The sequence below is a fragment of the Hemitrygon akajei genome, chromosome 3 (assembly GCF_048418815.1).
Source record: "Hemitrygon akajei chromosome 3, sHemAka1.3, whole genome shotgun sequence".
Classification (NCBI taxonomy): Eukaryota; Metazoa; Chordata; class Chondrichthyes; order Myliobatiformes; family Dasyatidae; genus Hemitrygon; species Hemitrygon akajei.
Window position 1 is genome coordinate 197,911,173 of NC_133126.1, and position 14,126 is coordinate 197,925,298.

At 43.6% G+C, this 14,126-nt stretch overlaps 1 protein-coding gene across 1 annotated transcript in view; it reads right to left on the bottom strand.

The window, feature by feature from the left end:
- eif2b5 (eukaryotic translation initiation factor 2B, subunit 5 epsilon) overlaps positions 1-11,267 on the bottom strand; it is an 80,287-nt gene extending 69,020 nt beyond the window's left edge. The window contains exons 1-3 of the mRNA XM_073041679.1: positions 11,090-11,267; positions 8,146-8,270; positions 4,626-4,811 (exon numbers count right to left, since the gene is read on the bottom strand). Of these exons, the coding sequence (XP_072897780.1) occupies positions 4,626-4,811; positions 8,146-8,270; positions 11,090-11,242 (464 nt within the window). The 5' untranslated portion in view covers positions 11,243-11,267. The remainder of the gene's footprint in view (positions 1-4,625; positions 4,812-8,145; positions 8,271-11,089) is intronic.
- Between the last annotated feature and the right edge of the window lie 2,859 nt (positions 11,268-14,126).

A 14,126-nucleotide genomic window follows, 5' to 3' on the forward strand; every position in this document is an offset into this window, starting at 1 on the left:
ATTCCCATATACTTTCCTCCAATTACCTTAATATTATAGAAACATAGAAAATAGGTGCAGGAGTAGGCCATTCAGCCCTTTGAGCCTGCATCACCATTCAGTATGATCATGGCTGATCATCCAACTCAGAACCCTGTACCTGCTTTCTCTCCATACCCCCTGATCCCTTTAGCCACAAGGGCCATATCTAACTTCATCTTAAATATAGCCAATGAACCGTTCTCAACTGTTTCCTGTGGCAGAGAATTCCACAGATTCACCACTCTCTGTGTGAAGAAGTTTTTCCTCATCTCGGTCCTAAAAGGCTTCCCCTTTATCCTTAAACTGTGACCCCTCATTCTGGACTTCCCCAACATCGGAAACAATCTTCCTGCATCTAGGCTGTCCAATCCCTTTAGAATTTTATACGTTTCAATAAGATCCCCCCTCAATCTTCTAAATTCCAGTGTATAAGCCTAGTCGATCCAGTCTTTCTTCATATGAAAGTCCTGCCATCCCAGGAATCAATCTGGTGAACCTTCTTTGTACTCCCTCTATGGCAAGAATGTCTTTCCTCAGTTTAGGGGCCCAAAACTGCGCACAATACTCTAGGTGCGGTCTCACCAAGGCCTTGTACAACTGCAGTCGAACCTCCCTGCTCCTGTACTCAAATCCTTTTGTTATGAATGCCAACATACCATTTGCCTTTTTTCACCGCCTGCTATACCTGCATGCCCACCTTCAATGACTGGTGTACAATGATACCCAGGTCTCGTTGCACCTCCCCTTTTCCTAATCTACCACCATTCAGATAATAATCTGTTTTCCTGTTCTTGCAACCAAAGTGGATAACCTCACATTTATCCACATTAAATTGCATCTGCCATGAATTTGCCCACTCACCTAACCTATCCAAGTCACCCTGCATCCTCTTAGCATCCTCCTCACAGCTAACACTGCCGCCCAGCTTCATGTCATCCGCAAACTTGGAGATGCTGCATTTAATTCCCTCGTCTAAATCATTAATATATATTGTAAACAACTGGGGTCCCAGCACTGAGCCTTGTGGTACCCCATTAGTCACTGCCTGCCATTCTGAAAAGGTCCCGTTTACTCCCACTCTTTGCTTCCTGTCTGCCAACCAATTCTCTATCCACATCAATACCATAGCCCCAATACCGTGTGCTTTAAGTTTGTACACTAATCTCCTATGTGGGACCTTGTCAAAAGCCTTTTGAAAATCTAAATATACCACATCCACTGGCTCTCTCCTATCCACTCTACTAGTTACATCTTCAAAAAATTCTGTAAGATTCGTCAGACATGATTTTCCTTTCACAAATCCATGCTGACTTTGTCCAATAATTTCACCTCTTTCCAAATGTGCTGTTATCACATCTTTGATAACCGACTCTAGCATTTTTCCCACCACTGATGTCAGACTCACTGGTCTATAATTCCCCGGTTTCTCTCTCCCTCCTTTTTTAAAAAGTGGGGTTACATTAGCCACCCTCCAATCCTCAGGAACTAATCCAGAATCTAAGGAGTTTTGAAAAATTATCACTGATGCATCCACTATTTCTTGGGCTACTTCCTTAAGCACTCTGGGATGCAGACCATCTGGCCGTGGGGATTTATCTGCCTTTAATCCCTTCAATTTACCTAACACCACTTCCCTACTAACATGTATTTCCCTCAGTTCCTCCATCTCACTAGACCCTTGGTCCCTTACTATTTCCGGAAGATTATTTATGTCCTCCTTCGTGAAGACAGAACCAAAGTAGATATTCAATTGGTCTGCCATGTCTTTGTTCCCTATGATCAATTCACCCGTTTCTGACTGTAAAGGACCTACATTTGTCTTGACCAATCTTTTTCTTTTCACGTATCTATAAAAGCTTTTACAGTCAGTTTTTATGTTCCCTGCCAGCTTTCTCTCATAATCTTTTTCCCTTTCCTAATTAAGCCCTTTGTCCTCCTCTGCTGGTCTCTGAATTTCTCCCAGTCCTCAGGTGTGCCGCTTTTTTTGCTAATTTATATGTTTCTTCTTTGGACTTGATACTATCCCTAATTTCCCTTGTCAGCCACGGGTGCACTACCTTCCCTGGTTTATTCTTTTGTCAAACTGGGATGAACAATTGTTGTAGTTCATCCATGCGATCTTTAAGTGCTTGCCATTGCATATCCACCGTCAACCCTTTTAAGTATCATTTGCCAGTCTATCTTAGCTAATTCACATCTCATACCTTCAAAGTTACCTTTAAGTTCAGAACCTTTGTTTCTGAATTAACTATGTCACGCTCCATCTTAATGAAGAATTCCATCATATTATGGTCACTCTTACCCAAGGGGCCTCGCACGACAAGATTGCTAACTAACCCTTCCTCATTGCTCAATACCCAATCTAGAATGGCCTGCTCTCTAGTTGGTTCCTCGACATGTTGGTTCAGAAAACCATCCCGCATACATTCCAAGAAATCCTCTTCCTCAGCACCCTTACCAATTTGGTTCACCCAATCTATATGTAGATTGAAGTCACCCATTATAACTACTGTTCCTTTATTGCACGCATTTTTAATTTCACCCCTATTCTAATATGACCCCTTGTATTAGCCATTTCCACCTTGGGAAAATGTCTCTGGCTATCCACTATCAAGTCACCTCTCATGCTCCTTTGCTCCAAAGAGAAAAGCCCTAGCTTGGTCACCCATATGAAATGCTCTCTAATCCAGGCAGCACCCTTGTACACACACACAAAATGCTGGTGGAACACAGCAGGCCAGGCAGCATCTATAAGGAGAAGCACTGTTGACGTTTTGGGCCGAGACCCTTCGTTAGGACTAACTGAAAGGAAAGACAGCACCCTGGCACCCGCTCTAAAGCTTCCACATCCTTTCTAAAATAAGATGACCAGGACTGAACACTATACTCCTAGCACAAACAACAGAAAATCTGCAGATACTGGAAATCAAAGAAACACACAAAATGCTGGGGTAACTCAGCAGGTCAGGCAGCATCTGTGGAAAAAAGCAAGCAGTTGATGTTTCAGATCCTTCAGCAGGACTGGAGGGAAAAAAACTGAGTAGATTAAAGATAGTGAAAGGGGAGACAGAAGCACAAGGTGATAGGTGAGAACTGAAGGATGAAGAGCTTGCAAGTTGATTGTGAAAGAGACAGAAGGTGATAGAAGAAAGAACAGGGAGGGGGAGGCACACCAAGGGGAGGTGATGAGCAGGTGAAGAGCAGGTGAAGAGATAAGGTGAAAGAGGGAAAAATGTTTGGGGAATGGTGGTGGGGGTGGGGGGGATTACTATCCCAGCTAAACCACTTGCACTAAGGCTGAATCAATCAATATTGGGAAAGTTAAAATCTCCCATTACTATAACTTTATTACCCTGTTCCCTTTCTGTGATCTGCTTAGCTATCCATTCCTCTAACCCCCATGACTACTGGGAGGCTTAGCGAAATCTCAGCAAAATGAATTACTCCTAATTTCTTCCCATGTGGCTTAATTGGACAATCCTTCCAATATAACCTCTCCAAGTACCTGTTTTATATTACCCCTAATCAACAGTGTTAGCAGTGTTACCCTAGAATATTTAACTGCTAGCCTTGACATAGGAAGACAATTAGGCCATGCAGTCCATCAAGTCATCTCCAGCATTCCATCATGAATGATTTATTATCCCTCTCAACCCCATTCTCCTGCCTTCTCCCCATAACCTTTGATGCTCTTACTAATCAAGAACCTATCAACCTCCACTTTAAATAGATCCAATGACTTGGCCTTCACAGCTGTCGGTGGCAATGAATTCCACAGATTCACCACCCTCTGACTAAGTAAGTTCCTCCTCATCTCCATTCTTAGCCTTTAGAAAGAACGTCCCTCTATTCTGAGACTGTGCCCTCTTGTCCTAGACTTCACCACTCTAGGAAACATCCTCTCCACATCAACTCTATCTAAGCCTTTCAATATTTAAGAGTTTTCAATGAGTTTTCCCCATTCTTCTAAACTCCAGTGAATATAGGCCCAGAACCATAAACTGCTCCTCATACATTAATCCTTTCATTCTCAGAATCATTCTTGTAAACCTCCTCTGGACCTTCTCCAATGCTAGAACATGTTTTCTTAGATAAGGGGCCCCAAATTGCTCACAATATTCCAAGTGCAGTCTGATCAATGCCTTATAAAGCATTAGCATTACATATAATCTAGTCCTCTCAAAATGAATACTAACATTGTATTTGCATTCCTTATCACCAACTCAACATGCAAGTTAACCTTACGGTTCCCTGCACAAGGACTCTCAAGTTCAAATTTCTGAATTTGCTCCGCATTTGGAAAAAAGACTACGCCTTTATTCCTTCTACTAGAGTGCGTTTATTACATCTGTCACTTGTTTGCCCATTCTTTTAACCTGTATAAGTCGCTCTGCAGACTTTCTGCTTCCTCAACACCACCCACCTTCCATCTATCATCGTATCATCAGAAAACCTGGCCACAAAGCCAGAAATCCTGTCATGTACAATGTGAAAGGAAGTCCTTTCATACAGATCAACTGAATCTCAAGAAGCTCAGTAAAAAATCGATGAACAGAACTGAATAGATAAACCCCAATACAGTCAATACGCAGAGCATAACTCACTTGTGTTCCTCCAGTGCTTTGGTCACATTAATATTGGATACAATATCTCCATAAATTAGTATGAAATCTGAGCGGACAAGTGACTTTGCATCTACGTCCCGTAACACATCCCCCAAAGAGCGATACGACTCAGAACTCATGATGTGGATGGTATTTGAAGAGGTGGGACGGTTCCACTTCGAATTCCTGGAGGAGGATGAGCAAGAAGATAATGAATGATTTGCATTTACAGAGAACCTTGCAATGTTCTATACAGTACTGGGCAACCCAACGAGCCCACAACACCCAATTACACCGATATGACCAATTAACTTACTGACCCACGTCTTTGGAATGTGGGAGGAAACTGGAGAACCCAGAGGAAACCCAAAAGGGCATGGCGAGAACTTACAAACTCCTTACAGACAGCAGTGGAACTGAACTCGGGTTGCTGCTACTGTAATAGTTTTATACAACAATGCTGCCCCAAAGTGCTGATTTTGATGGCAATTTACACCATACGTGCTTTCTGTGTATTAGCCACATCCCTCCATTCCTTTCATACTCATCAGTCTATCTAAAAGTCACTTAAACACCTCCAAACTGCCTGCTTCTACTACTATCCTGGTAATCTGCTCTCTGGTTCTCAACTCCCCAATATAGCAAACATTCTCTCAATGTCCACTCTATCTGGGCTTTTCAATATTCAGTAAGTTTCATTCTTCTAAAGTCCAGCATGTATGTACAGGTCCAGAGCAATCAAATGCTCCTCATGTTAACCCAGAGGTGTCAAACTCATTTTAGGTCACGGGCCGGATTGAGCAAAATGCAGCTTCATGCGGGCCGGATCAGTTGGACGTGTGCGAACGCAGCTTTCGTTGCCTCCGTTTTTTCAGCCTGCTCTCATGTGTCTCAGTCTCTGCTAAAACTACAAAGTGTTTCACTTTACAAATTCCGTTTCTTATGAAGAAGACTGCCGAGCAAGACTGCCGAATAAACACGAAAAACCCTGAAAACCTGATACCTGAATAAACTCAGCATTAGCCATATCATACGCCATAGGCGCTTCGATTACTGGGGCCAGCTTTAATAGTAATTAGATATTATCTCGCGGGCCAAAGATAATTCCACCGTGGGCCGGATTTGGCCCGCGGGCCTTGAGTTTGACATATATGCATTAACCCTTTTATTCCAAGGGTCATTCTCAGGGCCCTCTCCAATGTCAGCACATCCTTCCGTAGATAAGGGGACCAAAACTGCCCACAAAACTCCAGGTATTAGGAGGTAACATTTTTTGGGTGAAATGCCTGCTCCCAACAGGTAAAGGGGTACGCTTCATCACCAGTACATGGTGTACAGCACCCTGGTTTGTGAAACTCTTTTCCTGAATGAGCTGATGTTAACAGATAAAAGTGAAGAGTAAATAAAATATTTTAAAATTTTGACGAATTTGAATCTGAAATTAAAACAGAAATATTCTAAAATAAAATCTTGAAAAAAATCAGGATGTTGTACAGCATTTCTGGAAAGAGAAGAGGGCACCGTGGTAGGGTAGCAGGTAGAGCTCGGGGCGCCAGAGTTCGGAGTTCAATTCCGATGTCACCTGCTCGGAGTTTGAATGTTCTTCCCGTGGAACGCGTGGATTTTCTCTAGGTCATCTGGTAACCTCCCACAGTCCAAAGACAAGCTGGTTAGTAAGTTAATCGGTCATTGTAAGCTGTCCCATGATTAGGACAGGGTTAAATGGGTGGGATGCTGGGCCGTGCAGTTCAGTGGGCTGGAAGGAACTGTTCCATACTGAATCTCTTAATAAGTAAATAAATTTCACACTGAAGACCTTTCAATAAAATAGATTGACAGAGAAAAATTATGTGTTACCTAATTTGATTCTAAACTGGAAAAACAGCAAACTGTTCCAATTAAGAGATCAATCTGAAATATTTCCCAAAATCTCTTCACGCAGTGAATGGTTTCAGCAGTCTGCGTTTTCATTCTACACTCAGTAGCCACAATATGTCCCTGCTGTACCTAAAATAGTAGCCACTGAGTGTATGTGTGTGGTTTTCTGCTGCTGTAGCCCATCCACTTTAAGGTTCCACATGTTGTGCATTCAGACATGCTGTTCTGCACACCACTGTTGTAATGCGTGGTTCTTTGAGTTATTGTTGCTTTCCAGTCAGCTTGAAGCAGTCTGGCCCTTCTCCGCTGACCTCTCTCATTAACAGGGCATTTTCACCCACAAAACTGCCACTCACTGGATGTTTATTGTTTCTCACACCATTCTCTGTAAACTCTAGAGATTGTTGTGTGAAAATCCCAGGAGATTCACAGTTTCTGAGCTACTCAAACCATCTGGCACCAAAAGTCAGTTAGATCACATTTCTTCCCCATTTTGAATTCTGGTCTGAATAACAGCTCCAAAGCCAGTATATCCTTCCTCGAGTACGGAGATCAGAACTGCACACAGTACTCCAGGTGCAGCCTCACCAGTACCTTGTATCGTTGCAGCATGACTATTCAAGAGCATCACTCTTGAATTCAATCCCTCTAGCAATGAAGGCCAACATTCCATTTGCCTTCTTAATAAACTGTCCTGCAAGCCAATTTTTTGCAATTTATGCACAAGCACTCCCGCACTGTTTTCTGCCAATCAGCCAATGCTCCACCCACGCTAGTAACTTCCCTGTAATTTCATGGGCTTTTATCTTGCTAAGCACCCTTGTGTGCGGCATCTTGTCAAAGGCCTTCTGAAAATCCAAGTACAACACATCTATTGCATCTCCTTTGTGTACCCTGCTTGTAATTACTTCAAAGAGTTGCAGTGGGTTTGTCAGGCAAGATTTCCCTTTCAGGAAACCATGCTGGCTTTGGCCTATCTTGTCATGTGCCTCTAGATACTCTGTAATCTCATCCCTAACAATCAATTCCAACAACTTCCCAACCACTGATGTCAGGTTAACAGGTCTACAATTTCCTTTCTGCTACCTCCCACCCTTTTTAAATAGCAGAGTTACATTTGCAATTTTCCAGTCATCTGGTGCAATACCAGAATCTATCGATTCTTGAAAGATCATCATTAATGCCTCTGTAATCTCTCCAGCTACTTCCTTCAGAACCTAAGGGTGCATTCTTCCTCCAGGTCCAGATTTATCCATTAAGCTTCCAGAACACTTACTTAGTTGTAATTTCCACTGCACAAACTTCACTTCCCTGACACTCTTAAACTGCAGATGTCTTCCACTGTGAAGACTGATGCAAAATATGCATTTAGTTCCTCTGCCATCTCTGCATCTCTCATTACAATATCTCCAGCGTCATTTTGTATTGATCCTATATCTATCCTCGACTCTCTCTTACCCTTTATGTACTTAAAAAAGTATAGAAGTATACAAAGGTACCTGATAAAGTGCCATTCAGTGCATGTGCACACAGCATCCTGTCTGTGGTATAAGATTCAATGTTAAATATAGATGTTTGATTGGCTTTCATGGCCCAGTTCACTATGCTATCCCCAAGTAACAATTCATTAAATCAACATTACTGAATGTGTTCTTTGATCTTTGGGGCCATCCAGCAGCAGAAAACGAAGGTCTCTTGGACACCAGTTGCTGTGAGAAACTCCAGGCTATAATCGATTAGTGCTACATTAGCAAGGGGGAGCAGAGCCTGCAACAGAACAGAGAGCAGTTACAAGGAGCACAAGAGATTCTGCAGAACTTGAAATGCAAAGTAACACACACAAAATGCTGGAGGAACTCAGCTGGTCAGGCAGCATCCATGGACTGTTTATCCCTCTCCATAGATGCTGCCTGACCTTCTGAGTTCCTCCAGCATTTTGTGTGCGTTGCAATGAGAATGTTGTGAACATCACTACCATCTCGCTTCCATCACTATCACCATCACTACCATCAACTTCGCTTATAGGCAAAGGCAATGGTAACATGCTAGTTACATGCACACCTCAGGATGTGTTCGGGTTAGGGTTCCATCCTGAGAATGGCAAACCACTTTCTTTCTTAAGTCGGAAAATTACATCTGCTCAATAAGAGAAAACAAGGAGAACAGAAATAACAGCAGAGGTTCACTCATTTGAAGTTACAGCAGTAAATATCAAGCTGAGGCAATGAAATTCCAACATTTTTAAGTCAAGCCACAGTTTGACCACTTGGATGTTTACTTGTACAGGCATTTTTAGAACACAGATCAGTACAGCACAGGCTCTTTGGCCCAGTGTTGTACTAACCCTTTAACTACTCGAAGACCAATCTAACTCTTTGCTTCCACATAACCCTCTATTTTCTATTATCCACATCCCTATCAACAAGTCTCTTAAATGTCCTAATGTTGCTGTCTCTACCACCACCCCCTATCAGCACGTTCTATGCATCTAACACTGACTAAAAAACTTGTTTCTGACACCTTCACCTCCCCCCACTTTCCTCCCAAGTTTCTGCTGCCTTATAATAGCCATTTCTGCCCTGGGTGTTCTCTTGATCTATGCCTCTAATCATCATGTACACCTTGTACAAGATAAGGAGACATCTCAGCCAAGGCAGTGGACTGAAAAGCAGCTTCTTCACAGGGCTGTTGTGCAGCTGGATAATGCCACACCCTTTGAGTGTTATGGACTATCGGAGTAACTTGTCGCATGAAGGAGGAGATTTTTTTTTTTTAAAAAGCCGTACTGAATGCATTGTAAATATCTGCTTTGCATGGACTGGAAAAGCACTACAATCTACTTATCTTGCACAATGACAATAACGTTCTATTCCATCAAGTCACCTCTCATTCTCCTTTGCTCCAAAGAGAAAAGCCCCAGCTCCCTCAACCTATCCTCCTCATATGACATGCTCTCTAACCAGGCATCATCCAGGTAAATTTCCTCTGCACCTTCTCTAAAGCTTTCACATGCCTCCCATGAGGTAACCAGAAAGTTCCAAGTATGGTCTAACCAGATTTATAGAGCGACAACATTACCTCGTGACTCTTAAAATCAATCCTCTTAACTACTGAGGCCATCATAGAAACTTAGAAAACCTAAAGCACAATACAAGCCCTTTGGCTCACAAAACTGTACCAAACATGTACGGTACTTACTTTAGACATTACCTTGGGTTACCCATAGTCCTCTATTTTTCTAAGCTCCATGTACTTATCCAGGAGTTCCTCAAAAGACCCTATCGTATCTGCCTCCACTACTGTCACTGGCAGCCCATTCCACACACTCACCACCCTGCATAAAAAACTTACCCCCGACACCTCCTGTGTACCTACTTCCAAGCACCTTGAAACTGTGCCCTCTCGTGTTACGCATTTCAGCCCTGGGAAAAAGCCTCTGACTATCCACACGATCAATGGCTCTCATCATCTTATACACCTCTATCAGGTCACCTCTCATCCTCCGCCATTCCAAGGAGAAGAGGCCAAGTTCACTCAACCTATTCTCATTGGGCATGCTCTCCAATCCAGGCAACATCCTTGTAAATCTCCTCTGCACCCTTTATATAGTTTCCACATCCTTCCTGTAGTGAGGTGACCAGAACTGAGCACAGTACTCCAAAGTGGGGTCTGACTAGGGTTCTAAACAGCTGTAACATTATCTCTTGGCTCTTAAACTCAATCCCACAGTTGATGAAAGCCGATGCACTGTATGCCTTCTTAACCACACAGTCAACCTGGCTTTGAGCGTCCAATGGACATGGACCCCAAGATCCGTCTGAACCTCCACACTGCCAAGAGTCTTGCTATTAATACTATATTCTGCCATCACATTTGACCTACCAAAATGAAACACCTCACACTTATCTGGATCCATGCACACTACCTCACTATTTTTTCCATTATTTAATATATATGTATTTCTTCTTGTATTTATAATGTTATGCATTTCAATGTACCACTGGTGTAAAACGATACGTTTCACAAACATAATCCAGTGATATTAAACATGACTCTTATTTTGATACTTAACAATTGGCATTGTTACGCCTTCCTGTAATAGAATAAATACACCAGACTGGGCTCTGTTATTAGCCTGTCTGGAGGAGGCTTAGGAAGAGAATTATGTTTCAGAGTGGTGTGATTCTTGCTGCAGGTGGATACAATGCCAATGGTTGCTAGGCTCACCCTCCAATTACCACTGCGATACCAGAGAGAAATAGACGACCTGCTTCCAAATGTGAAATAGAAAAGGGGAGAAAGAAACCAGTGTGTCCAAAACTCCATCACAAATATAAAACACTAAGGATTTGTGACTAGGTTGGAAATATGTAAACATAAACTGGGCAGTGGGGTAGACGCGGAGGAGAAGTGATGTGGGAGGACTTGACAGAGGTGAGGGAAAGTGATGAAGCACGGGGTGAAGTAGAGGGAGGCGTTGAGGGTGAGGATGAGGAGAGTGTGAGTGAGATAACGGACGAGTGAAAGACCCGAACATGCTGCTGCCGAGACCTCGGCCTCTCGGCGGACAGCCGGCCATCTCTCACCCGCGGCTGGTCCTTGGTGATGGGGAAGAAGCGCCTGTTGAAGCTGTCCGCCACCAACACGGCCTGTAACGGCACCGATTGCTCAGTCTCGTCGGCCACCCGAACCGCTCCGGCTCCCGCCGCCCGCCGACCCGCACGGTGCTTCGCCGCCATCTTTGTGAGGGACAGAGTGACGCGTCTGACTCTGGCCCCACCCCCGCCAACCTCCGCAGACCTGCTTGAGGCCATCTTGGTAAGGGCAACCCTTCAGTCTGGACCTTTGACGCATCCCCGTCAGGGCTAAGCCATCTTTATGAGGACATCACGACGTAGGAAACGTTTTCCTGCGTGTGTGGGTCCCATATTGGAACGGTCAGACGGACGGTGCCTCACAAGGTGCAAATGCGACCGCAAACTGTACCATTTCACAAACCGATCCTCACAGATCTCAAGTGGAGAGAATGAGCCACTTCAAGTTTATGGGTGTCAGTATCTCTGAGGACCTAACCTGGACGCAACATATTGACGCAGCTATAAAGAAGGCAGGAGCTGTATTTCATTTGGAGTTTGAGGAGATTTGGTCAACTAAAACACTCGAAAATTTCTACAAATGTACTGTTGAGAACATTATGACGGGCTGTATCACCGTCTGGTTGGGGGCTACTGGACAATTTGAATTTGAATTAACTTTATTTTGTACATCCTTCACATACATGAGTAAAAATCTTTACGTTACGTCTCCTTTTAAATGTGCAATGTGCAATTTATAGTAACTTGTAATAAATAGAATGTACAACAGAACAGTCAATATTAGCATAGAAATACAGTTGTATCAGCATGAATTAGTCAGTCTGATGGCCTGGTGGAAGAAGCCATCCAGAGCCTGTTGGTCCTGGCTTTTACGCTGAGTATTTCCAGATGGTAGCAGCTGCAATAGATTGTGGTTGGGGTGACTCTGGTCCCCAATGATCCTTCGGGCCCTTTTCTCAGACCTGTCTTTGTAAATGTCCAGAATCATGGGAAGTTCACAACTACAGACGTGCTGGGCTGTCTGCACCACTCTCTGCAGAGTCCTGTGATTAAGGGAGGTACGTTCCCATACCAGGCAGAGATGCTCTCAATTGTGCCCCTGTAGAAATCTTAGGATTTGGGGGCCCATACCAAACTTCCTCAACCGTCTGAGGTGAAAGAGGTGCTGTTGTGCCTTCTTCACCACACAGCCGGTACATACAGATCATGTGAGATCCTCGGTGATGTTTATGCCGAGGAACTCGAAGCTGTTCACCATCTCAACCGTAGGCCCATTGATGTCAACAGGAGTTAGCCTGTCTCCATACCTCCTGTAGTTCACAACCAGCTGCTTTGTTTTTGCGACATTGAGGGAGAGGTTTTCTTGGCACCACTGTGTCAGGGTGATGACTTCTTCTCTAAAGACTGCCTCATCATTGTTTGAGATTAGGCCAGTCAGGTGTAGTGTCATCAGTAAATTTAATCAGCAGATTGGAGCTGTGGTGGCAACAGAGTCATGAGTATACAAAGAGTAAAGAAGGGGGCTTAGGACAAAGCCCTGAGGAGCACCTGTGTTGAGGGGCAGAAGTGAGGGAGCTCACTCTTACCACCTGCCAGCAATTTGACAGGAAGTCCAGGATCCAGCTACACAAGGCAGGGTGAAGGCCGAGGTCTTAGAGCTTCTTGTCGAGCCTAGATTGGAATTATGGTGTTGAATGCTGAACTGTAGTCCAAGAACAGTATTCTCACATAAGCATCCCCCCCTGTCCAGATGTGTAAGGACAGTGTGTAGAGCTGTGGCTATTGTGTCATCTGTCGATTGTGTTAGTAGGCAAATTGTAGGGGGCCCAGTGTGGGTGGTAGCAAACTGCAGACATAGTTCTTGACCAGCCACTCTAAGCGTTTGCTTATTATTGAGGTGAGTATGACAGGACACCAGTCATTCAGACATGTTACCTTGGTCTTTTAAGATTGAAATAAGTTGCAGGAACTTGTAAAATTAGTCAGCTTTATCTTGGGTAGCAGCCTCTGTAGTATCTCCAAGGCATCTTCCACAAGCAGTGCCTTTGAAAGGTGATGTCCATTATTAAGGACTCCCCATCACCCAGGACATGCCTTCTTCTCATTGCTACCATCAGGGAGGAGGTACAGGAGCCTGAAGCCAAACTCTCAGTGATTCAGGAACAGCTTCTTCACCTCTGCCATCCAATTTCTAAATGGACATTGAACCCATGAACACTACCTCACTACTTTTTATTTTTGTTATTTTACACTACTTATTTTAACTTAACTAATGAATAGATATATATATATATATTTAATATAATTCAGTTTTTTTTCCTCGATATTTATGTATCATGTATTGCATTGTACTCCTGTCATAAAGTTAACAAATTTCACGACATATGCTGGTGATATTAAATCTGATTCTGATTTCAAAACTGAATTAAATTGAATTGACTTTATTTCTTACACCCTTCACATACATGTGGAGAAAAAATCTTTACGTTACATCTCCATCTAAATGTGCAATGATAGTAATTTATAATAATTTATAATAAACAGAACAGTCAATGTAACGTAGAAATACACTCAGATCAGCGTGAGTTAATCAGTCTGATGGCCTGGTGGAAGAAGCTGTCCCGGACCCTGTTGGTCCTGGCTTTTATGCTGTGGTACCGCTTCCTGGATGGTGGCAGCTGGAATAGATTGTGGTTGGGGTGTCCCGGGTCCCCAATGATCCTTCGGGCCCTTTTTACACACCTGTCTTTGGAAATGTCCTGAATCATGGGAAGTTCACAACTATAGATGTGCTGGGCTGTCCACACCACTCTCTGGTGAATCCTGCAATTGAGGGAAGTACAATTCCCATACCAGGCAGAGATGCAGCCAGTCAGGATGCTCTCTATTGTGCCCCTGTAGAAAGTTCTTAGGATTTGGGGGCCCATACCAAACTTCCTCAACTGTCTGAGGTGAAAGAGGTGCTGTGGTACCTTTTTCACCACACAGCTGGTGTGTACAGACCACATGAGGTCCTCGGTGATGTGGA